Consider the following 9,563-nt stretch of genomic DNA (forward strand, 5'->3'; position numbering starts at 1 on the left):
ATAAACCGCAATTATCTAGTTTCCCACCAACTGTACTAATAGAGATTCTCAATCCCAAAGAAGTCTTTAAATTGAATGGTCGTAAGAGATTTCGCCTAATTAGGTTACTTTCCTCTCCGAATAGGCGGCTCCACCAGTAACAACACAACTAGGTAGTTTTGATGGCTCTCAGGATTAGTTTGCTAGAAATGAAAACTTTGGTATTTATAGACCAAAGAAGTTTGGACACCAAGGAATTTCCAAAACTGAAAATATTCTCAAGATATGCAATATATTCCAGATTCGGTTTCCATAATTCCTGGAAATGCTTTGTCCAAACATTAACCGAAAATCTCTTAAAAAATCTCCACTTAGTAAATGCACATTACAAATTTTTATTTTCCAAAAATAAAATTAAAAACCTTAATTAAAAGATTCTCAACTTATTTTTCGATCCGAGATCTTTTCCTTTAGCTATTAAGGAATATCTTTGAAAAATAAAATATAAGTGTTACTGCACAAGTTCAAATAATGTCGACATCATTACTTTATAAGTCCTCTTTCACACTTACAATTTTGAAACCGATTTGCCACACTTCCAAACGAATTTAGAACTGGTTCATCTGACTTTCAAGAACTATGTAATTGATTAAGAACACTCAATCACAAATCACGGGTTTCACGGTTCTACCAAAACAAGTTTCGGTTCTACCTCCATGTGAGTACTGTGCATAGTCACACTAGATTTCCAAAAATTTGGTTGACTAGGTACTAGGATCAGTTCCCCACATACTTATGGTAACTACTTGTATTTGTTGCACATGTCCATAGGATTGGTTCCCCTTTCACTAAAAACTTGTTGCACATGTTCATAGGATCGGTTCCCCCATCTACTAAAAATGTGTTGCACCTATTACAAGGATCGATTCTCCTTTTGTGAACGGTTGCACCTCTTCATAGGATCGGTTCCCCTTTGCCTAGAGTTGGTCATACCAATAACACTAAATCGATCATACCATCTCAGGTGATTACTTAAGATCAGTTTCACTAATAAAAGTCATACCAATACAAAAGTCAGGCCTTGTGAATAGTTTTACCAAGAACATAAACAAGTCATGAGCGGTTATACTAATCACACATATTGGTAGTTCAAAAGATATGCAATGAATAAAAATACCAATAAGCCTAGCGATTTCCCTTTCGATTCACGAAACAAGTTCATGAATTTACTTCCTTTAAAACTAATGTAAAACATTGTTTCCAAGGATGAAATCTTCACCTCATACCCATACATAATCACAATAGCATTCAAACGATTATGTCGATGTCTTATATACGAAGTTCAAAAGATAAACGTTATACTTCGTATTGTATTCCTTAACACTACATCTAACTAGAGTGTAATCATTCATGCTTCTCAATTATGTTTTCAATATGCATGACTTGAAAGATACGTTAGGGAATGAAATAGTTCAAGTCAAATATCACTAACCTCGAGTGGAAGGATGATGTTGTCGTTGTAGCTCCTTACTTCTTCACTTCTTCAAGTCTTCGAAATACATGTAATGTCTCATATCCTAATAATTTCAAGCCAACCTATACGAAGTTGACTCTAGTACATAATCAAGCAAATCTTTAAATGGGTTTTGGCTCACTAAAATATGACAACCAAACTTGACATACCAATGCTTGGTGGGTTCAACCGAGCTATGCTCTAACAAAATTGACAATGAAGTCAAAATTAAGCGCACCATGGCATGTACTCAAAGACCAATTCCTAGCTCGAAAATGGACCTTAATAAAAAAATAAATCAAAATTTCACACGCATAATGAATCAAAATTCTAATTAATCAAAAATTCACACAAATAAAGAATCAAAGTTCTGATCCTGAGGGAATCAGAGAATAAAATGAATACTTGATAATTTTAAGCCCTAGGTAGTTCTGTTTAACAAATATTTTTTATTCCAGACAAATTAATCAAAATTTTAAAAATATTCTGGGCTAAAATTAATCAAATAACGAACCCAAACTCGATTCTTCAGGGAATCATACCTGTAATTTGTTTTTTGTTCCAAAAAAATTTGCGACTGATCTTCCTTGGAAACGAAAGCAGATTTCTAAATCATGTAGAACATCCCAAAGATTAACATGATGATCAAGAAAATCCCCAAGATTAACATGATGATCAAGATAACCATGACAAGGGATCCTTCGGATTCCATGTTTAACGATTACAGGGAGAAGACTAAGTGATCGAACAACGGGTTTCAGCAGCGGCGGAAAATTCTGGGTATGAGATACTGAGAGAATGATAAGGGATTCCTGATTTCTAATTACACGACCTAGAAGCTACGCCACACATGCGGTTGACGGGTTTGGTCTGGACAACCACAGCCGTGGATTTATCATTTTCAAGGATAAATCTGAACCGCCACTTACACAGGAAAACTTAAATAAACTGTATTTTGTACTCTTGATGATGCCATGTATAGTCGATAGTTAGATTATAATAAGGATTCATTGAACCTTAACGATAATCGATTTATAAATGTCTCTTGACTATTATGCCATATATACTTAGTGCTTTGGAATTCTACTTTAAGGTGAGAACAACTACCTTTTTGATGATTCTTGTTGATGATTCTTAAACGAAATAACTATTGTGTATTGGTAGCTAGGTTTGTTATTTTACATGAGTAAGTTCAAGATTTTTGTGATTGAATACACGTAACTTACCTATATCAGATTTCCAAGTCCTTAACATCTTCACATTCTTGTTATTTTCTTTACCATTTTTCTCTCATGGTTCTATAAATTTATGAATTATTAAATTTGGTTAGTTGATTCTTGATATGGGTGGAAGTAGTATTTGACACTCCTCGTGGGGCGATACATATTTTCCATCGTCTATATCCCCGATATTGTGCACTTATGGTTTTATAGAGTGTCGATTTTCTAACCCATCAATAACCTATTATAGTTCCATAAAGAAACTTAGGTTATAGAGGATGACTCTAGCTTTGAAATCAGAACACAAGAATGTTAGTGATTGAGAGATCCAGAGGCAAGAGTTTCTTTATTTATAGATATTCAAGGATACATGTAGCTTTTTATTCAAGCTAAGGTAGCTTGGAATCCAAGAAAATACTTTCCAGTTTAGATGAAATTCATAGTAAGGAATTCATGTAACCATGTGAACAGAATATGCCTTATGCACTATGGTCCTCATAGTTGGTATTGTGCTGATGATAATCCGTAGCGGCTACGTAAGCCTGTGAACTTACAAGCAATAATGGTGTTCAAGAACACTCAAGATTAAAAAATTATCCACAAGACCAAAAATATTATGTGAATAAAGTTGTCTTAGAAGTGTATGAGAGATATAACAAAAGTGAACTATATGCATGGTCAAGGAGTATGCTTAACCTTGGGCAGTTCATGTACTTTTTCCTTTGCGCTTAAGAACCGCAACTAGGTCATATGGACCAGGTATGCATACTGAGTATGTGTACCCTTGGCAATTTCGAAATTGGATCCAAAAGGTACGCATATCGGGTATTGCGTACTCTTGGAAATTCGTAAAGTCAGATCAAGCTTGGATTAGGCATCTTTATAGGTCGAGCTTGGTATACATCGATCTTGTGAAGTAAAAGCGATCAAGCATCTTTATAACCTTTTGAAAAGAGTAAGTTATCCTAAATGTTGAGTTTTGCTTGATATCTTTTGTACCTTTGAAAAACTCTCTTATAAGCAAACAGATTTTTGTTTCTTTAATTGAATATCTTTCCGAAGGAAATCAATAGGCTATCTGGTAGAGGCAGATTATTTAAAAGTCTTCACTACGGCTGAAAACTCCCAAGCCTTTGAAGGACGCCATCTAGGGGAATCAAGTACGTTGGGTCTTGCGAGATCCAAGAGACGCAAGGAGCACGTCAGAAGCTAAATTTCTCGGAGGGTTGACTTAATCTGAACTACATTTCAGTGTAAAGTCTGATAGTATGCTAATGTTTATAGAAACTTAATATAGTGCAGCGTTCCAACTGGAGGTCCCAGAGTTTTTCTATAAGATTGCAGTTTCCTCATGAACAAAACCTCTAGCGTATTGTGTTATATCTTTTTTAGCATTATATCGTTTATCTTTATAATTGAAATATCACAAGTACTACGTTAATCAACCTAGATAGTTTTTAGCTTAACTGCGTGGAATCTATGAGACTTGTTCTTGTGAATTTGTGTCTTGAAATATGATTACAAGACTTGCTCTTCCTGGAATTCAGTTCATCTACAGTTTGGGTAAATATTAAGTTGACCTTGTTTTACAACCAAGTACAAATATCTTTTTTATTGATCTATACTTATTAATTGTACAAGGAAATGTCCATACAGGTTCACAAACGAAAAAGTTTACCCTCTCCTTCTCCTAGTGCACTACCAACTTTTTATGTGGTTGGATTATAAACCCGTGTTGTACTTTAACAATTAAAAGATTATAAAAATTTAAATGCGGAGAAATAAAAGCACGCACATATAAGAATTTTCTTAACAAGGAAACTACAATCTTGTAGGAAAACCCCGGGGTCTCGTCCATCTTGAACACCGTGATGTATTAAACTGCTACAGACCCTAGCCTATTATAAGACTTCGAAATGAAATGTAGTTAGCACCGAATCGACCCTCCGAGCAAATCATCTTCAGTCGTCCTCCTTACGTCTCTTGGATACACACTTGATTCTCATAGTTGACGTGCTTTACAAGCCTATGAGTTGTTTCATCCGAAGTGAAGACTTTTAACTTATCTTCCTTTAACATGTAGCTTATTGATTTCCTTCAAAAAAATATTTAATTAAGGTAATGGAAATATGTTTTCTTATGTGGGATATTCAAGGGTAAAGAAGATATCAAACGAACCTCAACAATTAAGATAGCTTATTCTCTTCAAAGGGTAACATATAGAGAGGCTCAATCGATTCTTCCTCATAAGATCAATCTAAGAGCAAATATGAAACTTGCGGAATTACAAAGTCTTAAATAAAAAGAGCTTTATAATTTTTGTAGATCTTATTCCCGGATCACTACTTCTTGAATGGTCGTATATCAGAAGAGATGGATCTTAAAATAGGTAACCTGTTATAGGGGCGGCATGGTTTATTAGAGGGGCGGCATTCTAATAGGACAAAAAGGATCATTACATGATCATTCAAGGTGTCCCTTATAAAAAAAATACTGGAAATGACAAATTAATCCTCATAATTGATAACCTAGTTTAATGATGATAATCAAGTTTAGTGTTAATGATTAATTTCACTTATATTAACTCAAAATCAAAACCAAAATCAGATTTTTAGAGTTAAAAAAAAAAGTTCAGAGGAGAAGGTCAATCTCAATCAATTGAAGAAATTAACCAACAAAACGAAGAACCAGGACCTGAAAATGATCGGGTATACTTCTAAATTAGTCCCAACTAGCTTTTTGTTGCTCAAAGTTATCTAAAATACGTAAAAAATTCATATTTTTTAACATTTTCAGAGCTAATTACGGTTGGAATTTTGCTCATAACCAACCGTAAATCGAAGTTACGGTTCGTAAAAGATGAACTACCAACCGTAACTGGTTAAATTTGAAGAAAACCCAATCGTAAAACCAGTTACGGTTGGTAAATAAATGATCGAAACCAACCGTAACTCAGTTACGGTTGGTAACCAAATGCTCGATACCAACCGTAACTAAGTTACGGTTCGTAAACTAAAATGGTTACCAACCGTAACTGAAGAAAATTCTCAGATATAAGAACATACGGTTGGTAATTGAACTATTACCAACCGTAACAACATCAAAATATCCGGTTACGGTTTGTAATTGAGCTAAAATCAACCATAACTCACATAAACCCAGAAATTTCAATTTCAATTTTCATCTAAAACCCTAATTTTTGATAGAAATTAAACTTAAATCGAACAAAATAAACCAAATCGTAACTGGGTTTTCAAATCATACCTCATATAAATCATTACACTACACTTTATTAATTTCTGAATCGTCGATTAATCGAAGATGATGAAATTATAAGTTTTAATGGAGGTTACGGTTGATGGGAGGAGGAGAAGAGAATAAGAAAGAAAACAAATTTTCGATTTAGCTTTGATTTAGGTTAAAAAATGGGGAGAGTAATCTAGTTAATTTACACCTTTTATAGGACATCCCCTAACCAACTAGAGGGACATTACTATCACACTGCCGCCCCTCTAATAAACCATGCCCCCTAGCAAAAACTAAAAACTACCGTAATCAAGATGAGATACTCGATATCAAAAATAGTACTCCTTCTTTTATAAAATATATAATATGCATGTACTAAGTTTTATAACGCATACGAAAACAAATATATATGTACATCAATGTAGTCGATCTCGGATTCCGGTTTGTCTCGGTCCCGAGCGAGACACTGGTACAACGTTGTCTCGGGGAGATTCCGTTTCCAAATCTCGGTGTAATCTCGGTTCCAACTTTTATATATATAATTTCTACATATGTTATGATATAATGAAATACGATCAATCCAACAAAAAACGAACAAAAAAAACACAAAAATGGAAACACTTCAAACTTAACTAATTAATCCAGAACATATCTAAAATGTTACTTAAAAGAGAAATTAGTACAACTTCAGTTCATGGTCTAAAATGTTACTTAAACAACAACATTACAGTGCTAATCAACATAATTTGAATAATCATAGATATCATCATCTTGAGTAACTCCGTCATTCTCAGCAACAACGAGTAGCCCTTTTTCAGTGTCCAACATCAATTCATCGGTATCATATCCATCATACTCCGAGTCGGTTGGAAAAGTAGACTTGCTTCGAGAACTAGAAGCACCTCCACTACCAACTGTCTCACGTTCTTCACCCACTGTCTCTTGCAAATCATTGAAACTTACATTATCACCTAGCACATCCAAGTCATTCAAATTTCGTAAATCCAACCATTCATCATTGTCATCACGCTCCTCCAGGAAAATAGGATCATTTTCTTTATCATCGTCGTTATATTGTTGGATTTCTATGTAACGACGCTGCAATTTCTTATTATATTGGATAAAGACACTATCATTCAACTTCTGTTGTTTTATGCGATTCGTTTTTTCGAGTGCAACTGAAATACAAAAGATAGTTGTCATGAGAACATAGGGGTCTGCAAGCATGTTATGTTTCCTAGTTCAATCATATCTCCAGTTGTTATGCATATTCAGAATATTACAAATCATTGCAAAAGATTAGAATACTTACATTTTTAAATGTGCTCCAGTTTCGCTCACATGGGGAAGCAGAACAAGTAAGACTCAATACTCTGATTGCAAATTTTTGCAGGTTAGGCACATCGATTCCTCCAAATGTAATCCACCAATCATCTGTTATAAATACAAAGAAAATAGTTATAAAAGATATGTAACAGAAATGTAATTTAACTTTAAACTCACAGAACAAATAAGCTTACGAGGTTGATCCTTGGTTCTTCTTCTTTTGCAAGATGGACTTCCCAAGATCCCAACAACATCAGCATACTTTCTCAATTCACTTGTAGCTTGATCAAGCTCATCTTCATTGGGTATAAGCCTTTCCATTGCTGTATGAAGTCCCCTTTTGATTTCTATGTACTTTTCATTACTATCCATTTCATAAGTTTCAATATTGTAGAATATGGATGGATTCAAATAATATGCAGCACAATGTAGAGCATGATTGAAGTTTTTCTTCCATTTTTTCTCAAAGCAAGCATTAATTACAGCCCAAGTATCATAATCTTCGCTGAAATTCTTCTCTAATTGATCCCTTGCTATTCTCATTGCATCATAAAAACAAGGCATCGTAGGTTTGCGCTCGATATCCACTAGTCTTACAACCTTAACTAAAGGCTTCAACACACTACAAGAGTAATCAACATCTTCCCAAAATGTACTACTTGTAACAATTTTAAGTGCATTAATTCCAACATTTTCTTTTGCAAATCTACTTTTTGCCCACCTATCATTCACAAACATCATTTGTAAAGGATTTTTATACTTTTGAAGACTTTCTAGTGTGTAATACTGAGTTGCAAATCTAGTCTTTGTAGACCTATGTAAGTCTCCACCTGTCATCTTCCTCATCAAGCACAATACTTGAAAATGAGCATAAATGTATGTAACAAGTCTTTTACCTAGAATGACGGCTGTCTTGATTCGTGTAAGCTTGTCACCAAGTTCTTCTAGCATCAACTGGACACAATGAGCACCACAAGGAGTCCAAAATAGATTTGGGTATTCAAGCATTAAATCCTTCCCAGCCTTTTTAAAGTTTGAACCATTATCGGTAATGAACTGAACCACATTTTCTTTCCCAACATCATTAATTACCTCCTTTACAAGCTCACGTATGAAATCAGCATCATTGGTTCTATCTGACGCGTCCACAGACTTCAAGAAAACTGACCCTTTCGGACAATTCACCAAGAAGTTGATAAGATGTCGCTTTTTCCCATCTGTCCAACCATCGGACATAATAGAACATCCATACCTCTTCCAATGTACCCTAAATGTATCAACAAACTTATTCATTTCTTCTAACTGCTCCTTGAAAAGATTTGTACGAATCTGATGGTAAGATGGCGCGGGCATAGCTAACATCAAAAGAAGAAACAAAAAAGGCATAAGTAACAAAACAATTAAACCAAAAGTAATAAAAGATTACTGAGAGCACTATATACCTTTCCCATATTCACCAATTGCATATATCATTTCTTGAAAACTTGGACAACGAACAGTATTAAAAGATATGGAATTCTCAGTCATCCAAGCTGAAATGCTTTTCCATGCATCTTTCAGTAACTTCTATTTCGCTGAACTGTTTCTTTCAAGAGTGGCTTGTTGAGTTTTACGTTGGTATGTCTGTATGAGTGAATCTATTGGACCCCTACAATTACTCTGTCTCTTGAATTTTCTCTTCCTCTGACTCTGAAAAACTTCTTGACTACCACTAGCACTGCCCACATTGGAAACCTTTTCAACTTCTTGCACATCAAGGTCCTCATCATCAGTATCAGCTTCAGACTTCTCATCAGATTTTGTACGCCGATACATAGCATCAACATCATCCCTGTGAGATTTCTTTAACTTCTTTATATTGTCAGCTAGTCTAATTTCATTTATAACTTCAGCCGATGCTTTCAAACATGAAGAAACATTCCTCCTGATTTGTGTGATATGCTCCTTAAGCCTAGTAATTCCACCACCACGCATTTCTTTTTTACAAAGTACACAACTTAGTTTCTTCGGAAATGCAGGGTCTTCAATTTAGCCCATTTCCATGCTGGATCTTTATTTTGAGTCTGAGTAGAGGACTGCGGCAGCATTGATCCACATGCAGTGTTTGAGGTGTTTGAATTGGATGCATTGGAAGAATCCATAACCACCACCTTGCCCAACTCCTTCCGCATTGGCGTCACAAGACTCACAATCATCTACCAACTACTGATAATGATTAATCTGTATCTTGGTGGATTCCTCTTCCAACTACTGATAATGTCAAATTCAGTATCTCTATC

General features: G+C 34.9%; 1 protein-coding gene across 1 annotated transcript; it reads right to left on the reverse strand.

The window, feature by feature from the left end:
* Nucleotides 1-6,690: 6,690 nt before the first annotated feature.
* On the reverse strand, nucleotides 6,691-9,258 carry LOC113334542. The gene is made up of 5 exons (XM_026580774.1): nucleotides 8,898-9,258; nucleotides 8,727-8,816; nucleotides 7,479-8,639; nucleotides 7,300-7,392; nucleotides 6,691-7,136 (listed from the first exon to the last, which is right to left on the reverse strand). Exons 1-5 carry the CDS (start codon nucleotides 9,256-9,258, stop codon nucleotides 6,691-6,693), a joined length of 2,151 nt encoding a protein of 716 aa, XP_026436559.1.
* Between the last annotated feature and the right edge of the window lie 305 nt (nucleotides 9,259-9,563).

This window comes from Papaver somniferum, unplaced genomic scaffold (assembly GCF_003573695.1).
Source record: "Papaver somniferum cultivar HN1 unplaced genomic scaffold, ASM357369v1 unplaced-scaffold_137, whole genome shotgun sequence".
NCBI classification, from domain to species: domain Eukaryota; kingdom Viridiplantae; phylum Streptophyta; class Magnoliopsida; order Ranunculales; family Papaveraceae; genus Papaver; species Papaver somniferum.

Excerpts from the sequence above, each read along its gene's own strand:
- LOC113334542 (XM_026580774.1), bottom strand. The coding sequence starts at position 9,258 with ATGCGTGGTGGTGGAATTACTAGGCTTAAGGAGCATATCACACAAATC. Across the intron at positions 7,393-7,478 it reads AAGAACCAAGGATCAACCTC|ATGATTGGTGGATTACATTT; the intron begins GTAAGCTTATTT and ends TATTTATAACAG. Across the intron at positions 7,137-7,299 it reads TACTTGTTCTGCTTCCCCAT|TTGCACTCGAAAAAACGAAT; the intron begins GTGAGCGAAACT and ends TTTGTATTTCAG.